This window comes from Notechis scutatus, chromosome 4 (assembly GCF_049901735.1).
Source record: "Notechis scutatus isolate UNSWTSFEM ecotype Mainland chromosome 4, rNotScu1.2, whole genome shotgun sequence".
NCBI classification, from domain to species: domain Eukaryota; kingdom Metazoa; phylum Chordata; class Lepidosauria; order Squamata; family Elapidae; genus Notechis; species Notechis scutatus.
In genome coordinates, this window is record NC_142012.1 from 54,525,141 (window position 1) to 54,551,576 (window position 26,436).

The window sequence follows — 26,436 nt, forward strand, 5'->3', positions numbered from 1 at the left end:
TCTTCTAGATCCTGCCCTTATTCTTTCTCTCTCCCTTCTTGCTTATGAAAAATTTTTTTTAGTGTCCAGAAATCTTTATTATCCCTTTGACATTTTGTTTTATTTTCCAGCTTAATTGCCTGTTGATGTCAAAGCGGATTTTTCCGATTTCTTATTTAATTCTCATAGTTGTCAGTATAGGGAAGGGAAGAGAAGAAAAAAACCCCCAAACCTTTCCCTTTTCACTTTCCTTTGCTGCTTCCGACTCTTCTTTGGGAGCGATGTTATTTTTTTGTAAGTTTAAATTCCAGGGTACCTTAGTTGTTGCTTTTACAATTTAACCCAGTCAGCCAAAACTTTCACTTCTTATCTTCCTCCTGCACATTCTTTTCTGGTCGAGTTCTTCTTTGTGGTGGCCATTTCTGACCACCGCTGCAACCACCTTCGGGAAAGGGAGTAATGGCCAGCTGAGGAGGAGAGATGTGGCTCTCCTCAACCCTGCTGGCAGTCTCCCCCCTCTTCACCACCTCTACGGGGTGGCTTAGCCCCGAAACCAGCCGGCTCGGGGCGCTCCAGCGGTGAGCGCAGACCGAAACCGTGCACAATCGCGGATTTCTGTCTGTCTCCGAAGAGACTTCAAACCGGGAGCCCAGGAGCCCAAAATTTTTGTTGCTAAGTGAGATGTGGGTGAAGTGAGTTTTTGCCCTGTTTTACTTTGTTTGTGGTGATATGTTAAGGAAAAATTTGGAAATAATGCTATCCATGAGGGATCCTTACGGCTCACTGGGCTTGATTGTTTCCTTGCAGACGTTTCATTACCCAACTAGGTAACGACATCAGTGTGCTGATATTATCTAGTTTGGGTAATGAAAAGTAAAGAAAACAACCAAGCCCAGAGAGAACCAAAGATCCCTTATTTCAACCTTGAAGTTACAGATATCCTTCTTTATCAACATGTTAAGTATCCAAGAAAAAATCAATGAAAGAATGAAAGATCGGAACTGATATTTTTTTTTGTTATTGAAATGTTTGCTTTTTGTTAAATTATATACAGAGATAAATGGAATAAATGTGAAAAAAAAGGAAATTATGACAAGCTTATTAACTATATTTAAGGTATTAATAGAACATAATTGAAATGAATTATGAGGATTGTTGTAATGAGATTAATATCAGTTTTTACGATGAATTGAATAGATTAATTTTTCTTTTTGAAATTATAAACATTTTTATGTAATTGAAGGGGAAAGTACCATGCGGAATCTGACCTAAAAGGTATATATGTTATGTAGTTGCTAGGAGAGTATTATTATTAATTTTTAGGCAATAATTACAAGTTAAATGATTATTGGGATTTAAAGAGGAGTTCATTAAAGGATATATAAGCTATGGGGTGGCACACTCAAATTAGTAATTGTGGGGGAAAGATCCCTTTGCTGATATACAGTCGATTGCAAATATGCCTAATTTGCAAAATCTTGCAACTGTATGAGAATCACTATGCATTAACTCCAGAGTTATAACAAATATTTTTAAATATACACCACCGACAGAGTATCCCACACACTTGCAAAGCTATTTTGTTTATAAAAGCCTATGAAAACAACTTCTGACTCCTGGCAGAACTGAAAGAAATACTTCAGACCCAGCATTGCAATTGGAAACCTTGCTAGCTTGGGCCCTGTTTATGTTGGCAGGAGCCAGCCGAAAGCAATTCACATCAGCAGAGAATTAAAAATGATGAATAGAGCTATGGCGATCCTATACCCAACCATCTCCCCATTGCTTGCTTCACCCATGGCTATCAAAGGTGTGTTCCTTCAAATTTCTAGGTTTTATCATATCACAAGACCTAAAATGGACACCTAACATAAAAAATGTCATCAAAAAAGCACAACAAAGAATGTTCTTTCTGCGCCAACTCAGAAAGCTCAAACTGCCCAAGGAGCTGCTGATCCAGAGGAATGACTGAGTCTGTCATCTGCACCTCTATAACTGTCTGGTTTGGGTCTGCAATCCAACAAGACAGACACAGACTTCTTATTTTAACAGTTTGCAAGATCTTCTTTTGTTTTCATAACCTTGTGTCATATAACCACACCTGTTTTTAACTTATATCGCTACCTCGTTTTTATGGGTTGATACTTTTCTTTTATGCCTTATGATATATAATTTATCTTTGGTCAATCAAATTATACCAACAATTCCAGCTATCGTAGTATAGTGAAGTGTCTTTGTTTTTTAGCGCCAAAGTCAATTTATCCATTTCTGCGCATTTAGAGATTTTTTCAATAATCATTTCTTCAGAGGATAATTGAGGACCTGTATACTGCACAAGTCAAAAAGAGGGCTGTGAAAAGATTTACAGACCCCTCACATCCTGGACATAAACTGTTTCAACTCCTTCCCTCAAAACAATGCTATAGAGCAGGGGTGGGCAAACTTTTTGGCTCGGGGCCGCATTGACTTTTAAAATTTGACAGACGGGCCGGGTCAGCACAAGATTTTGGGAATTGCCCCCCCACCCTTCCCCCTCTTCTCCTCCTTCCTCCTCCCTCGGAGGCCCCTGAGTCAGGAGTTGCTACTGCCGACGCGGCTCGCGCGGCTCCAGTCCCGCGTTGCCTCGGGAAGGGAAAGGCAAAAAGGAAGAGCCGCGGCGGTGCTTTGCAACGGGAGCAGCGGCACGGAGGCTCAGGCTCAGCGGCTCCTGGTTTTGCCTTTTCTTTCCCAAGGCAATGCGGGACTGGAGCCGCACGAGCTGCGCCGGCGGTAGTAACTCCTGACAGCCCCAGCCGAACACCTGAGCGGAGCCCGGCGAAACTGCCTGTTGCTGCTGCCGGAGCACCGCCGGGTCGCCTCCTCCAAGCAGCCCGCCCTCCTGCCGGGCTTCCCCTCTGCCGCGCGGCTCGGGGCCAGGCGCGAGCGCCCACGAGTTAAAGGAAGCCGAAAGTTGCTGGGAAGTTGCTCGGGTGCTGGGAGCAGGCTTTAAAGTGCCGCCCGAGCAAAGTTTAAGCAGCCCGCCCACCCTCCGGGCAGAACTCTTCCGCTCCTCGGCGGAAGATGCTCCAGCCTGCAAACTTTGCCTTTGCAAAGCCCTGGAAGCCCCGGAAACCCGAGCAACTTCCCAGAAACTTTCGGCTTCGTTTTAACTCGCGGGTGCTCGCACCTGGCGGAGGGGAAGCCCGGAGCCTCCTCCAAACAGCCTGCCCGCCCGCCCGCCCGGGCTTCCTTCCGCCGCGGCTCGGGGCCAGGCGCGGCGCCCATGAGTTAAAAGGAAGCCGAAAGTTGCTGGGAAGTTGCTCGGGTGCTGGGAGCAGGCTTTAAAGTGCCGCCCGAGCAAAGTTTAAGCCTGGAAGCCCGGAAATCCGAGCAACTTCCCAGCAACTTTCGGCTCGTTTTAACTCGCGGGCGCTTGCGCCTTGCCCCAAGCCGCACGGCAGCCCGCTCCAAGCAGCCCGCCCGCCTGCCGGGCAGAACCCTTCCCGCTCCTCGGCGGGAAGACACTCCAGCCTGCAAACTTTGCCTTTGCAAAGCCCTGAAGCCCGGAAACCGAGCAACTTCCCAGCAACTTTCGGCTTCGTTTTAACTCGCGGGCGCTTGCGCCTTGCCCCGAGCCGCACGGCAGAGGGGAAGCCCGGAGCGCCGCCGGGTTGCCTCCTCCAAGCAGCCCGCCTGCCCGCCCACCCACCAGGCTTCCCTCCGCCGTGCGACTCGGGCCAGGCGCGAGCGCCCGCGAGTTAAAACGAAGCCGAAAGTTGCTGGGAAGTTGCTCGGGTGCTGGGAGCAGGCTTTTAAAGTGCCGTCCGAGCAGGACCGCCAAGCCGGAAGCGGGGCACCAAGGCAGGGCAAGGCTCCACCAGCAGCGGCCTAGCTTTAGGTGGCTCAAGCAGCCCGCCCGCCCGCCGGGTGGAACCCTTCCCACTCCTCGGCGGAAGACGCTCCAGCCTGCAAGCTTTGCCTTTGCAAAGTTTAAGCCTGGAAGCCCGGCAAAAAAAGGGGATCGGCGGGGACTCGCCTTCGGAGAGGTTGCACTTGAAGGTGATTTGAACTCCCAGCCGCGGCCTTTGCAAATTTCTTTTCTTTCCTACCCTAGATCGCTCTGCAGTTTTGCAGCTTTGGGGGCCACGCGGCACAGGGCAATACGCCACGCCCAGCGATTTTTTTCAGGGGCGGGCGGATTGGACAGACCAATGGCAGTGATTTTTTTTCAGGGCGGGCCGCATTGGACAGACCAACGGGCCGGATGTGGCCCGCGGGCCGTAGTTTGCCCACCCCTGCTATAGAGCATTGCACACCAGAACAACTTGACACAAGGACAGTTTTTTCCCCTCGAACACCATCACTCTGCTAAATAAATAATTCCCTCAACACTGTTCAACTATTTACAAAGTCTGCACTACTATTACTGTTAATCTTCTCATCACTCCTTATCACCCATCCCCTCCCACTTGTGACTGTATGACTGTAACTTTGTCACTTGTATCCTTACGATTTATATTGACTGTTTCCTAGTATGATTTGATGGCTTATTGTACCCTATGACTATTATTAAGTGTTGTACCTGATGATTCTTGATGAATGTGTCTTTTCTTTTATGTACACTGAGAGCATATGCACCAAAGACAAATTCCTTGTGTGTCCAATCACGCTTGGTCAATAAAAGAATTCTATTCCATTCCATTCTATTCCATTCTATTTTCAAAGTCCAATTCTGGACATGTATTCAAAGCAAAATGTTTAAAAAAAATGAAAGAGGGGAAAAGTATAAGATGAAAACTGGGGGCCTACCAAACGAATCCCGATGTAGATCTCAATCAAGTTTGAATAAGATAACTGGAGGGTGGAAACGGACCTATGGACATTTTCAATCTAAAATACAAGCAGGGTTGACTTCAAAATTCAAATTCTCATCCACAGTAGAAATTACAAAAAGGTAACCCCATCATACCCTCCGGTGTTCCTTGGAAGGACAGATACCAAACTTACCAGCTTTAAGACTTAACAGAATAGAATAACAGAGTTGGAAGGGACCTTGAAGGTCATCTAGTCCAACCCCCCATCCAAGCAGGAGACCCTACACTATCTCTGACAGGTGGCAGTCTGGTCTCTTCAGGAAAGCTTCCAGGGATGAAGCTCCCACAACTTCTGAAGGCAACTTCTGTTCCATGGGTTGATTGTACTCACTGTCAGAACATTTCTCCTTATTTCCAGGTTGAATCTCTCCTTGTTCAGTTTCCATCCATTATTCCTTGTCTGGCCCTACAGGTGCTTTGGAGAACAGCTTGACCCCTTCCTCCCTGTGGCAGCCCCTCAAATATTGGAAGATGCTATCCTGTCTCCCCTGGTCCTTCTCTTCACTAAACTAGCCATGCCCAGTTCCTGCAACTGTTCATCATATGTTTTAGTCTCCAGTCCCTAATCATCCCTTTTGCTCTTCTCTGCATTCTTTCTAGAGTCTCAACATCTTTTTATATTGTGGTGACCAAAACTGGATGCAATATTCTAGGTGTAGTCTTACTAAGGCTTCATAGAGTGGTATTAGTGCCTCCCTTGATCTTGATTGTTAATGCGATTTAGGATTGCATTGGCTTTTTTGGCTGTCGCTGCACACTGTTGGCGCATATTTAACTGGTTGTCCATTAAGACTCCCAAGATCCTTCCCACTTGTGGACTTCTGGCTGAGGAATTCTGGGAGCTGAAGTCCACAAATTTTAAAGTTGTCAGGTTTGGAGATCTCATCTTGGACAGCTAGCCAAATCTAAGTGTGGCCTTTGTGGTTTACTCATTCAGTACTCATTAGCACAATGCAGAGCCCAGTCTGTTATTGTTGTTTTCAATGTACATATTTCAGCAGGGAGAAGATAATCAGCAGGAAGGGGTTGGACTACAGGATTTCCAAGGTCCCTCCCAGCCCTAGGATTCTATGTTTTATCTGTGCATGCAACATACCTTACTACGCCAGGTTTGTAGCTCAATTCTTCCCTATGACAGAGCTCCACTGTGTGGCTGCAACAAGAAATTACTGTAGTAGAAGGAATACAGGAATGTGGGAGGCAGGACGGTAATAGATAAAACTTGGTGAAAAAGAAGAGAATTGCTGAGCTGCTCCTAGTTCTTACAGATCCTCCTGGATTACTAAAGTGTATGAAATATGTAGCACCTATTGTGGTGGTATTGAAAACATCGTAAGGATTTCCTTCCATGCGTTCAGCCTTTTTAAAATGATTTGTTGAAAGGTTCAGCCAACACAGGGATACAATCAAGATCAAGGGAGGCACTAATACCACTCTATAAAGCCTTAGTAAGACCACACCTAGAGTACTGCATCCAGTTTTGGTCACCGCATTATAAAAAAGACGTTGAGACTCTAGAAAGAGTGCAGAGAAGAGCAACCAGGATGATGAGTGGACTGGAGACTAAGGCATATGAAGAACGGTTGCAGGAACTGGGCCTGGCTAGTCTAGTGAAGAGAAGGACTAAGGGAGACATGATAGCATCTTCCAATATTTGAGGGGCTGCCATCGAGTGGAGGGGGTCAAGCTATTTTATAAAGCACCTTTAGGCCAGACAAGGAATAACGGATGGAAACTGAACAAGGAGAGATTCAATCTGGAAATAAGGAGAAATGTTCTGACAGTGAGAACAATCAACCCATAGAATAGAAGTTGCCTTCAGAAGTTGTGGGAGCTTCATCACTGGGAGTTTTCAAGAAGAGACTGGACTGCCATCTGTCAGAAATAGTGTAGGGTCTCCTGCTTGGGTGTGGGGTTGGACTAGATGACCTAAAAGATCCCTTCCAACTCTGTTCATCTGTATCTAGCGTTTTGCTCTCCATCCTGCTATTTCCCGTTTGCTCTTTTAATTCTTATCAGTGGTTGATGCGTCCAGCAGCTCAGGGAATTGTCTCCTTCAGGAAGTAAAACCCACGCCTGCAACTCGTGGTGGATTATAGAAGTATCTCTGGTGTAAGATTGGGAACGAACACACACCCCCCCCCCGAGGGGAATATGGTTTGCAGGGCAGATCAATAGAAAATCAGAAAGAAAATGGCAGGGAAAGAAAATTGGCAAACCTTCTAGAATGGTCTCTAATTCAGCAACCGTATGGGTAGTCCTTGAATTATGGCCACAACTGAGCCCCAAATTAGTGTTGTTAAGTGAGTTTTGCCCGTATTACCATCTTCCTTGCCACAGTTGTTAAGGGAATCACTGCAGTTGATCAGTTAGTAACCCAGTCGTTTAAGTGAATCTGGCTTCCCCATTGACTTTGACAAGTGCTTTCCCTACACCCAACTCCGTTCTAGCACTGATGACGTTACCTAGCTGGGACATGAGACATCTGCAAGAAAACAACCAAGCTCAGAGAGCACCAAGGACGCCAGTCTTCTTCCTCCTCCTCCTTCTCCTCCTCCTCCTCCTCCTCTCCCTCCCCCACAAATCCCACTCCATTCTAGCACTGATGATGTTACCTAGCTGGGACATGAGAAGTCTGCAAGAAAACAACCAAGCTCAGAGAGAACCAAGGACCCCAGTCTTCTTCTTCTTCCTCCTCCTCCTCCTCCTCCTCCTCCTCCTCCTCCTCCCCTCCTCCTCCCCCCCCCTCTCCCCCTCCACAATCCCACTCCATTCTAGCACTGATGACGTTACCTAGTTGGGAAATGAGATGTCTACGAGAAAACAGCCAAGCCCCAAGGAGGCCAAAGCAATGAATGCATGCATGGGTTATTATTATTTTACTTCTGAAGCCTGCAGAGATTTGTGTTCAATCCACCTCCACAAATGTATCACTCTTGAAGAGACTCTGATGGTGGAAGAGAACACGCATGTTGGCAAGGGCCAACATGTGACAATTCCTTTCTAGAGAAGATAGTCCACCTTGCTGATCTAAATTCAGGCCATTTCCTCTTTTTCCCATGCTTCGCTCCTAAAGAGAGCGAAACCTCGCTGAACGGCCTCCATAAAGCCACGACACACAGTACACTGTGTTGTGCGTTGTGTTGTTTAAAAGGAATCTCTTTATCTATTAATAGGACATAGAAGAAGCTCAGATCATATTTTAGGTCACGGTCCTGGAGGATTAGGTGCAGTCATTGAAGCGTTTGAGCTGTCCGTCTGCAGAAATCTCGCGGCTGGCTATTTTTCCCAGATCTAAAAGTCCTTCAAACCGGTGTGAAATATGAAATGTAACTCTGCAATTCGATTTGAGTATGTGAGAGAACGAAAAGTTTCACGTATCTGCCACTTCTGCGTAGAAAGCGGCAAAAAAAAACAAAAAACCAGATCAGTGCAGATAGAAAATAGAATAACAGGGTTAGAAGGGACCTTGGAGGTCATCTAGTCCAACCCCCCTGCTCAAGCAGGAGACCCTGTATCCTTCCAGAGAAATGGCTGTTCTTAAAAACCTCCCTTCCAACCGTATTATTCTATGTTGTAATATTCAAGCTTGCCGTGTCTTATTGTCATTGATCACTTCAGCAAGCTTTTTGGTTCTGGATTATCATTATCATCATCATCATTATTATTATTATTATTATTATTAATCACACAGTCAGTCAGAAGTTCAAATTGGGTTTGGCATTTTTGTCTACCTATCGAGTCCATACCAAGGACCTGGGATAGGCAAATCTGGATGCTTGATGGTGTTACAGATATGATATCGCTGCAGGATGGAAGCTGTTCCAAGTAAAGCTGCCTTCTGCAATTGACCAATGGCAAATTTGTCAATGCCTATGGTGCTGGCTGTTCAGTCTCTTCTTTAAAACCTCCTTTCCAACCGTATTATTCTATGCAGTAATATTCAAGCTTGCCCTGTCTTATTGTCTTGATCACTTCAGCAAGCTTTTTGGTTCTGGAATATCATCATCATCATCCTCTGATACTAAGCTGGCAGGAATAGCCAATACCCTAGATATGATAGGCTCAAGATCCAGATGGATCTTGACAGAGTTGAATCCTGGGCCCTATCTAACAAAATGAAATTTAATGTAGAGAAAAGTGAAGTCTGACACTTAGGCAAGAAAAACCCAAAGTACACATATAGGTTGTGTGAAACCAGGCTTAACAGCAGTAACTGTAAGAGAGAGGTTGGAGTCTTAGTCCAATTAAATATGAGCCAGCAGTATGCGGTGGTAGCCAAAAATTTGCAAAAATGCAACTTAAATTTTTAAAAAAGGAATATAATCCTTAGGCCAACAAGTTTCATGTGATTATATATTCTAAAACATAGATCCAAAGGATTAGATTTCATAGAGTGTTTGATGACCCTGGACTGATATTTGGGATATTGTTAAAACTGCAGGGTGGGCTTCAAATGTTTTAGCAAAGGGTTCTCTGCCCGGGTGCGGGTGCTGGGTGGGCGTGGCGAAATGGCCTCCGGGACTCGGCAGCGGCACCGGAGGGCTCAGGCTCAGCGGCTCCTGGTTTTGCCTTTTCCTTCCCGGGAGGCAACGCGGGACTGGAGCCGCACGGAGCTGCACCCGGCGTAGCAACTCCTGACAGCCCCAGCCGGACACCTGAGGGCGGGCCCGGGCGAAACTGCCTCTTGCTGCTGCCGGAGCACCGCCGGGTCGCCTCAAGCAGCCTGCCCGCCCACCGGGCTTCCCTCTGCCGCGTGGCTCGGGGCCAGGCGCAAGCACCCGTGAGTTAAAAGGAAGCCGAAAGTTTGCTGGGAAGTTGCTCGGGTGCTGGGACGCAGGCTTTTAAAGTGCCGCCCGAGCAAAGTTTAAGCCTGGAAGCCCTGGAAATCCGAGCAACTTCCCAGCAACTTTCAGCTTCCTTTTAACTCGCGGGCGCTCACGCCTGGCCCGAGCCGCGGGCGGAAGGGAAGCCCGGCGGGCGGGTGGGCAGGCTGCTTGGAGGAGGCTCGGGCTTCCCCTCCGCCAGGCGCGAGCGCCCATGAGTTAAAACGAAGAAAGTTGCTGGGAAGTTGCTCCGTTTTCCAGGGCTTTGCAAAGGCAAAGTTTGCAGGCTGGAGCGTCTTCCGCCGAGGAGTGGGAAGGGTTCCGCCCGGTGGGCTGCTTAAACTTTGCTCGGGCGGCACTTTAAAAAGCCTGCTCCCAGCACCCGAGCAACTTTCCAGCAACTTTCGGCCGTTTTAACTTCGCGGGTGCTCGCGCCTGCGCCCGAGCCGCACGGCGGAGGGGAAGCCCGCAGCGCCGCCAGGTCGCCTCCTCCAAGCAGCCTGCCCGCCCGCCCGCCGGGCTTCCCCTCGCGGCGCGGCTCGGGGCCAGCGCGAGCGTCCGCGAAGTTAAAACGGCCGAAAGTTGCTGGGAAGTTGCTCGGGTGCTGGGAGCAGGCTTTTAAAGTGCCACCCAAGCAAAGTTTAAGCAGCCCGCCCCGTCCGCCGGGCGGAACCTTCCCGCTCCTTGGCGGGAAGACACTCCAGCCTGCAACTTTACCTTTGCAAAGCCCTGGAAAACGGAGCAACTTCCCAGCAACTTTCGCTTCGTTTTAACCTCGGGCGCTCGCGCCTGGCAGAGGGGAAGCCCGGAGCCTCCTCCAAGCAGCCTGCCCGCCCGCCCGCCGGGCATCCCTTCCGCCACGCGGCTCGGGGCCAGGCTACGACCGCCCGCGAGTTAAAACGAAGCCGAAAGTTGCTGGGAAGTTGCTCAGGGTGCTGGGAGCAGGCTTTTAAAGTGCCGCCAAGCAGGACCGCCGAGCCGGGAAACGGGCACCAAGGCAGGGCAAAGCTCCACCAGCAGCGGCCTAGCTTTAGGTGGCTCCAAGCAGCCCGCCCGCCCGCGGGTGGAACCCTTCCCGCTCCTCGGCGGGAAGACGCTCCAGCCTGCAAGCTTTGCCTTTGCAAAGTTTAAGCCTGGAAACCCCGGAAAAAGGGGGATCGGTGGGACTCACCTTCGGAGAGGTCGCACTCGAAGGTGATTTCGAACTCCCAGCCGAGGCCTTTGCAAATTTCTTTTCTTTCCTACCCCTAGATCGCTCCGCACTGTTTTGCAGCTTTGGGGGCCACGCGGCACAGGGCAATTACGCCACGCCCAGCAATATTTTTTCAGGGGCGGGCCGGATTGGACAGACCAATGGCAGCGATTTTTTTTCAGGGGCGGGCCGCATTGGATAGACCAATGGGCCGGATGTGGCCTGCGGGCCGTAGTTTGCCCACCCCTGCCCTAGATGATAGGCTCAAGATCCAGATGGATCTTGACAGAGTTGAATCCTGGGCCCTATCTAACAAAATGAAATTTAATGTAGAGAAAAGTGAAGTCTGACACTTAGGCAAGAAAAACCCAAAGTACACATATAGGTTGTGTGAAACCAGGCTTAACAGCAGTAACTGTAAGAGAGAGGTTGGAGTCTTAGTCCAATTAAATATGAGCCAGCAGTATGCGGTGGTAGCCAAAAATTTGCAAAAATGCAACTTAAATTTTTTTAAAAAAGGAATATAATCCTTAGGCCAACAAGTTTCATGTGATTATATATTCTAAAACATAGATCCAAAGGATTAGATTTCATAGAGTGTTTGATGACCCTGGACTGATATTTGGGATATTGTTAAAACTGCAGGGGTGGGCTTCAAATGTTTTAGCAAAGGGTTCTCTGCCCGGGTGCTGGGTGGGCGTGGCCATGGTGGGCGTGGCCTAGTCAGCCTCCTGCACCACAGAGGGGGTGGGGTGTGTTTTTGCCATCCCCGAGCCTCCAGGAGGGCGAAAACGGCCTCCCTGGACTCCAGAGGCTCTCTGGAAGCGGGAAATGGGCCCATTTCCGGCCTTCCTGAACTCCTGGGAAGCCTGTTTTTTGCCCTCCCTGAGCCTCCGCACATGCCCTGCACTCCCCTCCATCCAAAACGGGCTGCGTGAGGGCTCCTGGGAGGGGAGGGGTAGGCGGGGCCAGCCAGGGGTGGGATTTGGGAGTTCTCCCAACTGCACAGAATCTTAGCTAGGGGCTCTCCTGAACTCCCGCTAACCCCCAGCAGCCCAGCCCTAGTTAAAAGCAAAACAAACAAAAATGCCCTAAAATTTGCACGAAAGAAAGCCGTCCCCTGCTACACTGACCACAACTAAGATACTAATTTTGGCAGTCAATAGTAGCGTCCCAAGAAAACGTACCCATTAACCAATTTAAAATTAATTTATCTGCATAAACTATATAATACTACACATACTGATAGCGGCCAGAATAGCTTACGCGCAAATGCGGAAAGAGCATAAGGCCCCAACGGAAGAATTAATTTTACAAAAAATAGCAGACTATGCAGAAATGGATATGCTCACACTAAAAATGAGGGAAAAAGAAGAATCTGACTATTACTCAGTTTGGCATAGATGGTACATATGGCTAGGAAAGAGAAATAAGAATGGATAAAGACGATTGTATAGAAGAAACCTCAAGAAAGTAATACATAGAGAGGTAGAAAGATAAAACAGATAAAGATAGATAATAAATAAGAATTATAAATAAAGACAAAAACTACTAAGAGTACGTACAAATAGATGATGGAAATATGGATTAATACTGAACGTTGATGCAAATACTGTTGAAAATGTAATCAAGATGTGTACTGGTGGAAAGCAATGAAAATTATTTGAAAAAAATAAATAAAATTAATTTATCTGTCATTTCCTTTCTGTGGGAATGATAGCACTCCTGTTTACCTGGAAGCTCTTAATGCAATTGCGAATATTAATTTGGAAAGCTGTGATACATTAACACCTTTACATGTTGTATGCCTTCAAGATCTAGAGCCATTATCACAGTCTAGATCGCTAACCAGGAACAGATGTTACCCCCTCGAACTAGAGTATGGTTCACAGTTTAAAAAAAAAAAAAAAAAAGCTAAAGAGTTTTCTCTGTATCAGTTTACGAATTTGACTAATTTGCTAATTTTAGACCAGTTGTTCAACTTAGCAAATGGAGAATCTGTGCAGATTGTCAATCATCCAGGTCACAGTTGGCCCCAAAGTGCTTTTTGCAAGAGATAACTGGACTTCCTTGTTTTTCTTTGAAGATCTTTCGCTTCTCATTCCAGAAGCTTCTTCAGCTTCTGAGAGCTGAAGAAGCTGTCTTTTTGAGAGCTCAGGAAGCTTCTTGGATGAGAAGCAAAACATATAGTTTCAGGAGTCAAAAACTGACAAAGACATGCTGTGATTCTTCCAAATAGATCTTCTTATTGTTCTGACCCAAACCCTTTTCCAATAAAACAAACACAAACAAGGGTACAGAACCTTCTAATGCTTCTTACGAATCCCCGGTTAAAAGGATTCTGAAACTAATTAACACAGGCCTCACCAAAACTGTGTGAGTCTGCCAAGAATCACAAATAAGAAATAATTTACAACACAAGAGTCTTCAAATACCAAAATACTGCAATGTCCATGAGGTTGGAGTTTCAAAACGTTTTTGCTTCCTGCAAAGAACGTTCACTTCACAGCTGGCTTTTATCTTCTTGAAGGCGGAGCCATTACCTTGCAGCCTTACTCCTGAGTCATCCGTGCTGTTGCAGCTGCTCTTTCCTGTGAGCAACCCTGTGTGCACACATACTTGGCACAGGCTCCTCAGGAACCTCCTCATCGCTGCTGCCAGCCCCCACAATCTCTGAAGGCAGCAGTCCACTCCCTAATAGTCCCGGCTCCTCATCTCTCTCTCCTCAGCCGTCCACACCTGCTACTGGCTAACCACAACACTTATGATTTCACACCTATAGACTGAATCTTGCCAAACTAAAGCGTATACTATGGTAACTATTAAGGAGGAGCTGTCTTTACCCTCTTTCTCTCACACAAGCTATCTAAACTGAGTTGTCGCTTGCTTCTCTGGAGGGCAGCCCCTCCCTCCTAGGAATCCAAACAACGTCTCATCACATCTTGGTTGTCTACAGGTAGACTCGGCTTACGACCACAATTAAGCCCAAAATTTCTGTTGCTGTGAAATTGTTTTGCCCCATTTTATGACCTTTCTGGTGAAAAGTGGTCATAAATCACTTTTTTCAGCATTGTTGCTACTTTGAACAGTCACTAAATGAACTTCTGTAAGTTGAGGACCATCTGTACAGATGGAGAAGACCATACAAAAGGACTAACTTAACCTTTCTTTGTCTTTTGGGGCACATCATCTAGGCTAGGGGCAAATTTAAGATCTGTGGGCTGGGGAATTCTGGGAGTTGAAGTTCACGAGTCTTTAAAGTTGCCAAAATCGGCCACCTCTTACCCCCAGCCTGCTAGATCAATCGCTCATCTCCTCTAGCTTTAACTCCAACTCCAAACTATTCACTTACCTTGGTTTGATCATCGGCTTTGAAAACGTAGCAGATACTTGGCCGGTGTGAGGACCCATCTTTGATCAAGCAGGCGAAGTAACTGGGATCATCACTGTTGTGAATCAGCTTGTGGACATCTTGAGGCCGACACTCAAAGAGGCTGGAACAGATCAAAGGATCCCACTGCTGGTTTTTCCCTGAGTCTGCTTCACACCGTATCTTGGCGGGGGAGATGTAGATCCGAATTTGGCGAGCGTCAGGCTCTTCCTTTGATGGCTGAATGCTGAGCTGTCGGATCTGGGCTACGATCCAAGGAAGCATGGGCATCGTGGTTAAAGAATGGACCGGCATCGAACCGATCAGCTGAAGGCGGAAATCAACAGAACCGTCATTGGATGCCTCCGGGTTTTTCACACTGAATGACAAAGGTTCCATTTTTAAAAAATTGGGAAAGGTGGTACCTCAACCCAATCAGTCAGCCAGTCTTGAAATTCTAAAATGGAAACAAAAAAATATTATTAGCGGATGTAATGACTTCTTTCCATTCCAAGAATCATGCCAACAATGACACTAAACAGCCCTATTTCAATTTTTCATTTTGTTTATGCCATGCTACCGTGTTTCCCCGAAAATAAGACCCTGTCTTACATTTTTTTTGCCACCAAAAAAGGCAGCAGGTCTTATTTTCGGGGGAAGTCATTCATTGACTAACCTCACTTGCGCACGTCGCCCCTGGCCTCTATTTTGCTGTCAGAAGCCTTCAGGAATTTATTCTTCTGTGGCTGGCAAAGCTTTCCTGAAGGACTCTGCAGCCGATAATGGAGTCCGGATCAATCCGGAGCTTTTTTCTCAGCTCCAGAGGCCTTCAGGAAAGCCATGCCAATCTTGTCGGCTGCAGAAGACATGGGCTGGCATGACATGTGTTGGGGTGTGCGAGGCCTGGCTACAACCTTCCAAAGGTAAGTAATAGGGCAGCTCCACACACACCCCATCCCCACCCTAGCTTAATTTTTAATCGTGTATTCTGGAGTGGGCGGGATCTTAATTAGGGCTTATTTTGGGGGTAGGGCTTACATTGGGCACATATGTAAAAATCAAGCTAGGATTTACTTTCAGGGTAGGTCATATTTTCAGGGAAACAGGGTACTACAACCAATTTATTATTCAGGATAGGTCTTACTTTCGGGGGATGTTACCCACTGACTAAACTCACTTGTACGCATCACCCCTGGCCTCCTTTTTGCTGTCAGTGAAATGAATAAATTGTTAAATTGTTAAATTTAAAGATTCTAGCAGTGCTGTGATCATTATCGTGTTTTCCCAAAAATAAGAACCTGTCTTATTTTTTTTTGTCACCAAAACCGCACAAGGTCTTATTTTGGGGGGATGTCATCCACTAACTTCACTTGCACACATCATCCCTGGCCTCCTTTTCGCTGTCAGAGGCCTTCAGGAACTCCTTCTTCTACTGCCAGCAAGGCTTTCCTGAAGGCCTCTGCAGCTGATAACGGAGCTCAGGATCGATCCAGAACTTTGTTCTCAGGTCCAGAGGCCTTCAGGAAAGTGTTGCCAGCCTTGCTGGCTGCAGAAGAAATGGCCCGGCAAGGCAGGTGTCAGGGTATGTGAGGCCTGGCTACAATTATCCAAAGGTAAGTAGTAGGGCAGCTCCCCATCCTCACCCTCGCTTAATTTTTACCCGTGCACTCTGGAGTGGGTGGGATCTTAACTAGACTGTGCAGAGATGGATAGATTGCACCTTAAAAATAAAGGATAAAGAAGACACAGAATATTACCTAACATGGAATAGGTTTTACGAATGGCTAGAGATAAGAGGTAGAAATTAGGCAAAGAAAGATTATTGTTATGCATGAATTAAATATAAAGAGGGTTTATAATTATATGTATATTGATATAATTAACAGAATCTCTCTCCCTATAAAAACGAAATATCACTCATGCATCATCACAAAATCTCCAGAACTGTAAAGCCTACAAACTTGAAATTTGGCACGTATGTTCCTCTTGGCTTCTAGGGACTCACTAAGAAAGGGTTTTTTGAAATGACCATCAGAGCATTTAGAGTATTTCCTATATTATCATTATCAACACGCTCTGATGCTAAGGAGTTCTACTCCCCCTCCCCACCTGAACAGAAATCTGTTCCAAATGCAAAACACAAGCAGAGGAGTTTCCGTTTCAGTTTCAGAGCACCAAGCAGCTTTAGTACAGAACAGTTGAGCTAAGCCACGCCCAGGCTCCTTGCTGTCTCCTTGCTCACACAGCAAATACTCTTTCAGTTTCCAAACAGCCCTCAACTCTCTCACACACTGACAGGATGCTAGCCAGATGAATACCAATGGATGCTGGTAGGCAGAGGCACAATTTCCCCCCCAAATTATTTTCTTCCCCAAAAACTAAGCCCGACCACATAGTTTCGTAGCGAAGCACGGGTATCAAGCTAGTTACAAATAAGAGAAAGCTACTTAAAAATTATTCTGTTATACCATTATTATTATTATTATTATTATTATTGTAAAAAGTTTTTTATTTTTATGTTTCAAAAAATATCTCTTTTAGTGAACATCGCGGTTCCAGGTTTTTACATTTCCATATAAACATGACCTTAGTTACATATTCATCTTTCACATTCAATTCCATATCATATCATTACATTTATAATTTCTATAAATTTTCTCAAACATTCTTATATTCTTCACACTTATTATATATATTTCCTATTCGTATCTTCTGTTATACCATTATTATTGCTATTTGTATACAGGTTAATATCTATGTTTGTTTCCTTCTTACTTTTTTTGTAAATGATACGCCCTGACAATACACTGTATTCAAAATGTTTATGAATAAAAGACAAAACATTAAAAAAAAAAGGATAAAGGATTTATCTCTTGCGATGTTTTAAAATAAAGTCATTCCCGGAATCACACAGGACCGTTCTGGAATTCTTTCTCTCATGCTGGCAAGTGGCAGGTTTCAAATTACTCTGAATGCCACAATGCTTGTATGTCCAAGGGATCCCTTTCTGAACAGATCCCTAGACAGGACAGAGAACATCACGCACACATACACAACTTTTGCACACACACACACACACACAACTTTAGCACTGGCCTCTTGTTCAGGAACCAGACAATCAGCCCAACTAGCAACTTTTTTTGCTTTTTAAATGCACTGGCAATCAACACAGGAAACCTCCAACCAGCGGTGGGATTCAGCCAGTTCGCACCCCTTCGGGAGAACCGGTTGTTAAGCTTCTGAGCAATTTGGTGAACTGGTTGTTGGAAGAAATCATTAGGGGAAAGAACCGGTTGTTAAATTATTTGAATCCCACCACTGCCTCCAACCAGATAAGAGCATCAAAATAAAAGCTCATTTTTTTCAAGCTGTCATTTGCGCAGAGCGGTGTCCATCATTTGAAACTTTCAAGAAGAGATTGGACTGCCATTTGTCAGAAATGGTGTAGGGTCTCCCCCTTGGGCGGGGGTTGGACTAGATGACCTATACCTGTGATGGTGAACCTATGGCACGCATGCTACAGGTGGCACGCAGAGCCATTTGTGCCAGCATGCGAGCTGCAGGCAAACTTATCTCACTGCGCATGCACGCGCCTCACAGCTTATTTTCGGCTGGTTTGAGGCCTTTTTCGGCCTCCCAGGGGCTTTAGGAAGGCTTCTGCAGGCTTTGCAGCCCGAAAACTAGCCCCGTTTCATCACTTCCTGTTTGTCCGGAAATACCGGAAGTGACGAAACACGCCTAGTTTTCGTCCTGAAAAGCCTGCAGAAGCCTTCCTAAAGCCTCTGGGAGGCCGAAAAAGGCCTCAAACTGGCTGAAAATCAGCTGTGAGGCACAGTGCAGGTAAGGGGCGTGAGTGGGTGGGGATTGCACACGCATGCTTAGGGGGCGTGGGGGGCACGCACTGCCTTCTGGGTGCTGGCACGCGAGCCCAAAAAGGTTAACCACCACTGACCTATAAGGTCCCTTCCAACTCTGTTCATCTGCAATCTGATGGAAACTGAACGGCTATAAATGTTCAGGGAATTCCCAAAGGGGCGAGCCAAGAGCCTCAAAACTCAGCTCCATCACTTTCCCCCATTCGGGTCTTTTAATATATATTATATGTGTGTGTGTGTGTGTGTGTGGTTTTTCTTTCTTTCTTTTTTTAACTTGAACATATCATCTTCCATTAAACAGTGTGTTGCTTGGGTCTCTTGTGCTATTACAATCCAAATTTACAGTATTCGTTTACATTGCTAATAATTCTCTAATCTTACAATAATAATAATCATAATCAGCATTATAACTCTATTCATTTCTCCCTCCTAATGTATCTTCGAATGAAAATATATATATTAGGTATAATAATATTAACAATCATATTAATAACCATCATCATATTGCATAACACTCTATCTTAATATATATTCTTTATTCCACTCCTCTCCATTTATTTCTCGCTTTTTATTCTCCATCCATAAAACAGCTCCCACGTCACATAATATATTCAGTTTGCTCTTTCTTCTTTATAGCAAGTGTTAATCTGTTCATTTCTGCACATTCTAACACTTTTCTAATTCCATTCTCATCTGTAGGGATCTCATTACTTTTCCAATTTTGCACAAATACAATTCTAACTGCAGTTAATACAGGTATAATGAAATATGCATTTCCCTCCCCCCCCCCAAATTGGATCTTGAAAAGTTTTTGGGGCACCAGAGAGAAACGTGTATGGAATGAATCATCAACATTTTGCCAAAAAAAAAAAAAAAGCGAGGAAAATACAGATACAGATTAACAGAGTTGGAAGGGACCTCGTAGCTCATCTAGTCCAACCCCACGTCCAAGCAGAAGACCCTACACCATTTCTGGCAATCCAGTCTCTTCTGGAAAGCCTCCAGGGATGAAGCTCCCACAAACTTCTGAATAACAGAATAATAACAGATGAACAGAGTTGGAAAGGACCTGCTCCATCCACCCCCCCCAACCCCCCCCCCCCCCCCAGAGACCCTCCATTTCTACCTCCCTCACTCTCCAGGATTCCAAGAACGAGTGGCCTTAGGTCATCTAGTCCAACCCCTCTCCCCTTAGCAGAAGACCAAATATGTATTCCTGCCTGTATTAATTTATCCAAAGGGAAGATTCAAAGGCCAGGAAGTCTCCAAGAAACTGCCCTCAGGGACCCCAAACTAAAGAGTTAAAAAGACCCCGACTTTCCCGAAGTAAAAGAACTTTAACTGCTTTCCCGTATTCCTCCTAGTAGAAGGTTCCACTTTCTCTTTTCTTGACTTGTTGGCCGTACCTCTCCTCCCTCTCTCTCTCTCTCTCTCGTCTTCTTCCCTTTGAGGTTTGAAAGCCTCCCCTGAACTGGGGGGTGGGGGTGGGGGAGTCCTTGCAAAGTTGGACGACACAGCCTCAACTTTTAGGGGGGGGGGGGATTATTTGCACCCCTCTTTTGCTGAAAGCCAGGCTGGCCAGCTCCCTTTACCCCAAACTCTCCCGGGTCGCCTCTGCAAAAGGACGGGGAAGACACAGAAGTGTGTCTCTCTTTCTCCGCCCTCCCGGCCGGCTGTGGTTGCAAGAAGCGGCCAAAGGGAAGGGTCGCTTTGGAGCGGCCATGGGGGAGAGCTAAGGCGACCCCCGCGAGGGTTAGAGACCCAGCGCCTGGCCGGGAAAGGCGGGTGGTGGTTGTCCCGCGCCGCCTTACCTGCTTTCTTTTGGCGGCGTCTCTGCTTCGTTCCTTCCCTCCCTCTCTTCCTCCTGGGGGAGGAGCCCAAAGGCTGGGGGGGCAAGAAGTGCGCTTGCTTAGAGGGAGGGGGGTAAAAATAGAAAGGTCCTTGGGCTGGGCCGGGAATGCAAGACAGAGATAGGGGGGAGGATGTTTCTGTGAGTTGGGGGGCGTTTTTGGCAGTCGTTTCACGACCCAACTAGGGAATGTTATCAATGCTAGAAGGGAGCAGGGTTTGCAGGGAGGAGGAGGAGGAGGAGGAGAGGAAAAGAAAAGAAAGGTAGGGTTGTTTGTGGTCTCTGAGTTTTATGGGTTTTTTTTTGCAGATGTGTCATGACCCAGCTAGGTCACAACATCCGTGTTAGAAGAGAGTGGGATTTGCGAGGAGGATCGTGTGGTCCCTGGTGCTCTCTGAGCTTGCAGGCCTTTCATCACCCAACTAAGTAACATCATCCACTTATTGATCTCACCATCAGGTAATTTCTTCTTAGTTCTAGGTTGCTTGTCTCCTTGATTAGCTTCCATCCATTGTTTTGTCTTTGGATTTCTTCCTTGCTAGAAGGGGGGGAAGAAGTAATTAATAATAACAACAACAAAACAACAAGGATAGTAATAACAACTCAGCCAGCTTTGAAAAAGAAGTGGGGAAAAATCACGAAATATCACGACCTGGCCATCGAAACTACACGGTTATGGATGAAACCTGTGACAGTGATATACCCCTTGGTACCATGTCCGAGAATTTTACAAAACACATCAAGAAATTGCAGCTTCCTGCAATAACACCAGCAGAACTGCAAAAAAAACAACTGTGTTACTTGGAACATCGTACATCTTAAGAAGATACTTGGTTAGTAGCTAGGACGCTGGCAGCAAAAACCTGTGTCAACTATCAGCGCCAGTTACTGATATTGGTGGTACATTTTTCAATGTTCAGTCAGCCGACTTTCATGTTTAATGAATAAAAGAAATAACAATAATAACAATAATAACAACAACAATAATAACAATAATAACAATAATCCTAAACACTTGAGAAGTGTTCAACTAGTGATTTGTGATACAAAACCCAGCATAGTTATCTCATTTGCTGTGTACACTGTTGTTTTTTGTGTATAATAATAATAGTAATAATAATAATAACCCAGCCAGCTTTCATGCCTAAGGCAGGGCTAGAATTCACACTCTCCCAGTTTTCTAGCCGGATGCTCTAACCACTAGACCAACCAGGCTTTCATCCAGGAAGGAACCTGGTGCGATCCTAAAGGAGCTGATTGAAAAACGAGTATGGTAGAAGGTAACCTCTTCAAAGCTGAACATTTTAGCGCCTGCTTTCTCTGTAAGAATAGGAAGTGGTTTCCCATGCGGTGTAGGGGATTTATTTTGTTTTAGCCAGTCGCTTCCTGGGGGGGCCTCAGCTGAAGGACTAGCCAGGCCCCATTTTGCACAGTTTAAAAATAAAAATAATAAAATCAGCTATAGTGTTAAGCCCAAGTTGGACAATTACATCACAAGCCCTACAGACTTGAACAGATTTCTGATAAACAAAACCTTACTCATTCGTTTTAATCCACTTCTTGAATGTAAAAACATAAAAGCTGCGCGCACGTATCTAAGTTGTAAGGGGAGCAACGCGTGTCTAGGCTTTGGAGGAAAACATGATCTCTAGGCTGCCCACTCAGCTGCTGTTTTGAAAATGCCGGCAATTTCCCCAGAAGGCTTTTAACAGAGCTTGAGAGTGTAAGAAACTGACTAGATGTGGTGATCAGCTAGCAAAATGACCAGGCCTCCTTTGCTGCTGCAAACTTAAAGCAAAGGTGATCTGACTCGGGCTTCCCAAAATCACGATAAAACCCCTTTTATTTGTTAAAGGGAATTCCTCTCCAGCAAAGTCCTGGCAAACAGTCTTTCAAGAGATTTCACAACTACAGACCTTGATCAGGCTTGGAGAGCTGCCAGGCCAATATCTTCCAAACGCCACACTGTAGCAGCAATTACTTGGCAAGAAGTCAGGAACAGATCTTCACCCTGATGAATTGAAGTAATTGTCTCCTGCAGACACCACTCCCCTTTCACTCCTCTTCATTCCCCATGGCAGGGGCCATTCACCGTCCACCTGTGCCTTTACTCCCATGTCGACCCTTGTTCCTTAGCTGTTCCCTTCTCCTGGCAGCTCTGTGCATGAGCACACTGGGAACAGGCTGCAGCTGTTCTTCTGCCTCACTGATCTCCAACTCTGAAGGCAGCTGATAACTGTTGGACGGCCCTGGCCCCATTTCTGCCTCCGACACAGAGCCCTTGTCTGAGCCTTCCCCAGACTCCAGGACTGGCTCATGTTCCTCCCCAACCTCCTCACTGTTCGAGTCTGCCACCAATTCGGCTGGCCACTGACCACATCAAAAGGTTTAAATGGCAGTGATGGTGACTGGGGAGGGAAGGGGGGGATGACCCAGGCTTTTACAAGTAGTCCTTGACATACGACAGTTCATTTAGTGACCATCTGACCAGAAAAAGCAACTTAACGACCATTTTTCACACGTGTGACCATTGCAATATCCCCACGATCGCATGATCTAAATTAGGCTGTTTGGCAACCATCTCATATTTATGATGGTTGCAGTGTCCCATGGTCATATGATTTTATGACCACCTGACCTGCAAAGACCACGGGGAAGTCAGATTTGCTTAACAACCGTGTTTTCAACTTCACCGCCGCAGCAATTCACTTAACAACGGTGGCAGGAAAGGTCACAGAAATGCGGCCAAACTCACCTCACCCACCTCTCCCTTAGCCACAGCAACCTTGGACTCTGTTGTGGTTCCATCCGGAATCCAGTACACAAAGGTACAGGCATTCCTTGACTTACGACCGCAACAGAGCCTCACCTTCCCGTTGCTAAGCGAGACATTGACGAAGCGAGTTTGGCCCTGTTTTCATGATTTTCCTGCCACATTTGGGCAGTGAATTGCTGCCATCGTTGAATTAATCAGACGGTTGTTAAGTGGATCTGGCTTCCCACTCCCATTGACTTTGATGGTCAGAAGGTCGCAGAAGGGGATCGTGTGACCCGGCTGGGACGCTGCGACCGTCATAACTGTAAGTCAGTTGCTAGGCATTCAAATGGCCATGGGGATGCTGAAATGTGTCAGAGGAAGATGAACAGCCTACAGGGAGTGGGAGTGTGGCTCCATCAGCTGTGGAGGAAACTGGGGAAGGGCAAAGTCCGGCTGGGCAGAGCAGGGAAGAGGTAGAACAAGGGAGAGGAAGTTCAGAGGAAGACCCAGGCCCAACCCCTCTTCATCCTAGGGCACACAGGGAGGAACGGAGAAGGGAGCAACGTGGGTTACATGGGGGAGGAAAGGGCCCTGATTCGCTTCATTAGCCACACCTGGGAATAAGAGATTAAAAGAGATGCAAGCTGAGTGTGGCAGCTGCTGGGAACAAATGTGAGTTTATCTTGTGTGTACTTTGGTTTTCTGTGTTCCTCGTGTCTTCCCAACCGTGTTGAGTTATTGCCGTACCTTCATGTCTGTCCCACCACTGAGCACATCCCTTATTTTTGGGCCTCCTAGGCCTCAGGGAAGCCTCCTGGGGAGTGGAATTCTGGGAGTTGACGCCCACACATCTGAAAGTTGCCAAGTTTGGAAAATACAGCGGTGGTGTGTAGTTTTTAATCTGTGGCAGCAAGCATATCTTTCTGGTGGGTAGCTTTTTGCTTATGGTTATTATGCACTTATAATGGGACGTGGTGGCTCAGTGGCTAAGATGCTTTGCTTGTCGATCAGAAAGGTTGCCAGTTTGGTGGTTTGAATCCCGAGTGCTGTGTAACAGAATGAGCTCCCGTTTACTTATCCCAGCTTCTGCCAACCTAGCAGTTTGAAAGCATGTAAAAAAATGCAAGTAGAAAAATAGGGACCCCTTTGGTGGGAAGGTAACAGCATTCTGTGCGCCTTCGGTGTTTAGTTGTGCCAGCCATATGACCACGGAGACCTCTTCGGACAGTGCTGGCTTTGTAACGAAGATGAGCACCGCCCCCTAGAGCCGGAAACAACTAGCACATATGTGCATAAACCCTTACCTTTATGCACTTATGGTTATGCACTTACAACCTACATTAAACACACTCCTGCTTCTCCCCTCCACCTTTGCTTGATGTGGTGGATATTCTGCTGTGTACCTTTAAAGTTTTATTCAAAGTTTTGTGGAAGGCAAATAAAATAGAAGGAGACCACAGACATAGAGACTTCGATTCACGTATATGCTGCTTTTTAAATACATTTTATTTCTATTACTAATTTGCTTAGCGAGAGCAGAAGAAAGCAGAAGGAAAAATTGGAACAAATAATAAGAAATCGCACGGCTCTTCAAATTTCCAGTGATATTCTTGAACTATTTTTAGAAGTAGCATGAAGCTAGACTCTTAAAACAGACAATCCAACAAGGTCAATCTTAGCCATTATCTGCATATTTAACGTATGTATGTGTGTGTGTGTATGAATAGAGACAGACAGATGAAGAAAGATGTTAGAGATAGATATAGAGAGAAAGATGTTACAAAGATGATAAATAGATAGACAGATATGACAGATAGAGAGAAAGATGATAGATGATAAAGATAGGTACAGATAGACTAGCTCGATACCCGTGCTTCACTTACGAAACCAGTTTTTGAGTAGGAAAATAAGGGGGGAAAAATTCTGCCTTTGCCTACCAGCATCCATTGGTATTCATCTGGCTAGTGTCCTGTCAGTGTATGAGAGAGTTGAGGGCTGTTTGGAAACTGAAACAGTATTTGCTGTGCGAGCAAGTAAGAGAAGCAAGGAGCCTGGGTGTGGCTTAGCTCAAATGTTCTGTATTAAAGCTGCTTGGTGCTCTGAAACTGAAACTCCTCTCCTCTGCTTGCGTTTTGCATTTGGAACAGTTTTTTTTTCAGGTGGGGAGGGGGAGTAGAACTCCTTAGCATCAGAGCGTGTTAATGATAATAATATAGGAAATAGTCTAAATGCTCTGATGGTCATTTTGAAAAATTCTTTCTTAGTGAGCACCTAGAAGCCAAGAGGAACACATGGGCCAAATTTCAAGTTTGTAGGCTTTACGGTTTTGTAATGATGTATGAGTGGTATTTCGCTTTTATATAGAGAGATAAATAGATAGATGATATACAGATGATAAAGATAATAGATGATGATGATGATGATGATGATGAGATAGATAGATTAGATAGATAGATAGATAGATAGATAGATAGATAGATAGATAGATAAAGATGACGTGAGATGGAGAGAGACAGATTTGCAAATGCAAGAATTTGCCTGGCTATTTGTAACCCACGGCTTAATTATTGTTAGATTCAAAGCCTGCTTAAAACCAAATGGAAAGTTTTTCTGTTGGCTTCAGGAGCTTTGAATCAGGACAGATTCTTTCCTTATGACATGTTTATTTTCACAGGTCTATTTTTATATTTTAAAAAGCTCTCGGTGTATACAGCTCCTGAACTTTGCAAGAGTATTAAGGGCAGCATGAATTTCTAGAAAAGAGCAAGGGAGAGATCTGATAACGAGAGAGAGGGAGGGACCTCCTGGGCCGGGGATGGTTGTTTTCACGGAGGAGATACATTCACCCGCTTTTATGGGTGACTTGATTGAGGGCACAACTAATGTTGTCGCTTGCCAGAAATTCCAAGCTGCTGTGGCTTTGGGGCAACATCTTCGTTGCTAGAGCATAGTGTGTCCTGTGACAGTTTAAAGACTTGCAAGCCTGCATTGTGACATGAATTTTCATAAAACTATTTTAGCAGAATGTACAGGTGGCCCTCAACCTATAACAATTCATTTAGTGATGGTTCAAAGTCTACCATCTCTCTATTTATCTATCTGTATCTCTCTCTATGTATCTCTCTATGTATCTATCTCTATTTATCTCTATCTATCTCTATCTCTATGTATTTCTCTCTCTCTCACACTATCTCTCACTATCTATCTCTATGTATCTATCTCTATCTCTATCGTTATCTATTTCTCTCTCTCTCTCTCTCTATTTATCTATCCATCCATCCATCCATCCATCTCTCTCTCTCTCTATGTATGTATCTATCTATCCATCGATGTATCATCTATTTATCTATATATCTATCTATCTATCCATCCATCCATCTATCCATTTATCTATCTATCATCCATCCATCCATCCATCTATCTATCTATCTATCATCTATATCTATCTATCTATCTATCTATCATCTATATCTATCTATCTATCTATCTATCTATCTATCTATCTATCTATCTATCTATCATCTCTATCTATCTATCTATCTATCTATCTATCTATCTATCTATCTATCTATCTATCTATCTATCTATCTATCTAATCTATCCATCCATCAACTATCTATTATCATCTCTCTATCTTTCTATTTATCAATCATCTATCTTCTTTCCCTCTCTTTTTTCTTTTCTTTTTTTCCGCTCCTTCCTTCCTTCCTTCCTCCCTCCCTTCCCTCCCTCCC

General features: G+C 45.5%; 1 protein-coding gene across 5 annotated transcripts in view; it reads right to left on the minus strand.

Moving 5' to 3' along the window:
• TBC1D1 (TBC1 domain family member 1) overlaps positions 1–19,966 on the minus strand; it is a 96,563-nt gene extending 76,597 nt beyond the window's left edge. For 3 of the 5 annotated variants that reach the window (XM_087965830.1, XM_087965831.1, XM_087965828.1), the window contains exons 1-2: positions 19,907–19,966; positions 14,203–14,677 (exon numbers count right to left, since the gene is read on the minus strand). In XM_087965830.1, the coding sequence (XP_087821956.1) occupies positions 14,203–14,619 (417 nt within the window). In that variant the 5' untranslated portion in view covers positions 14,620–14,677; positions 19,907–19,966. The other 2 variants (XM_087965832.1, XM_087965829.1) reach the window with 2 other exon arrangements.
• Between the last annotated feature and the right edge of the window lie 6,470 nt (positions 19,967–26,436).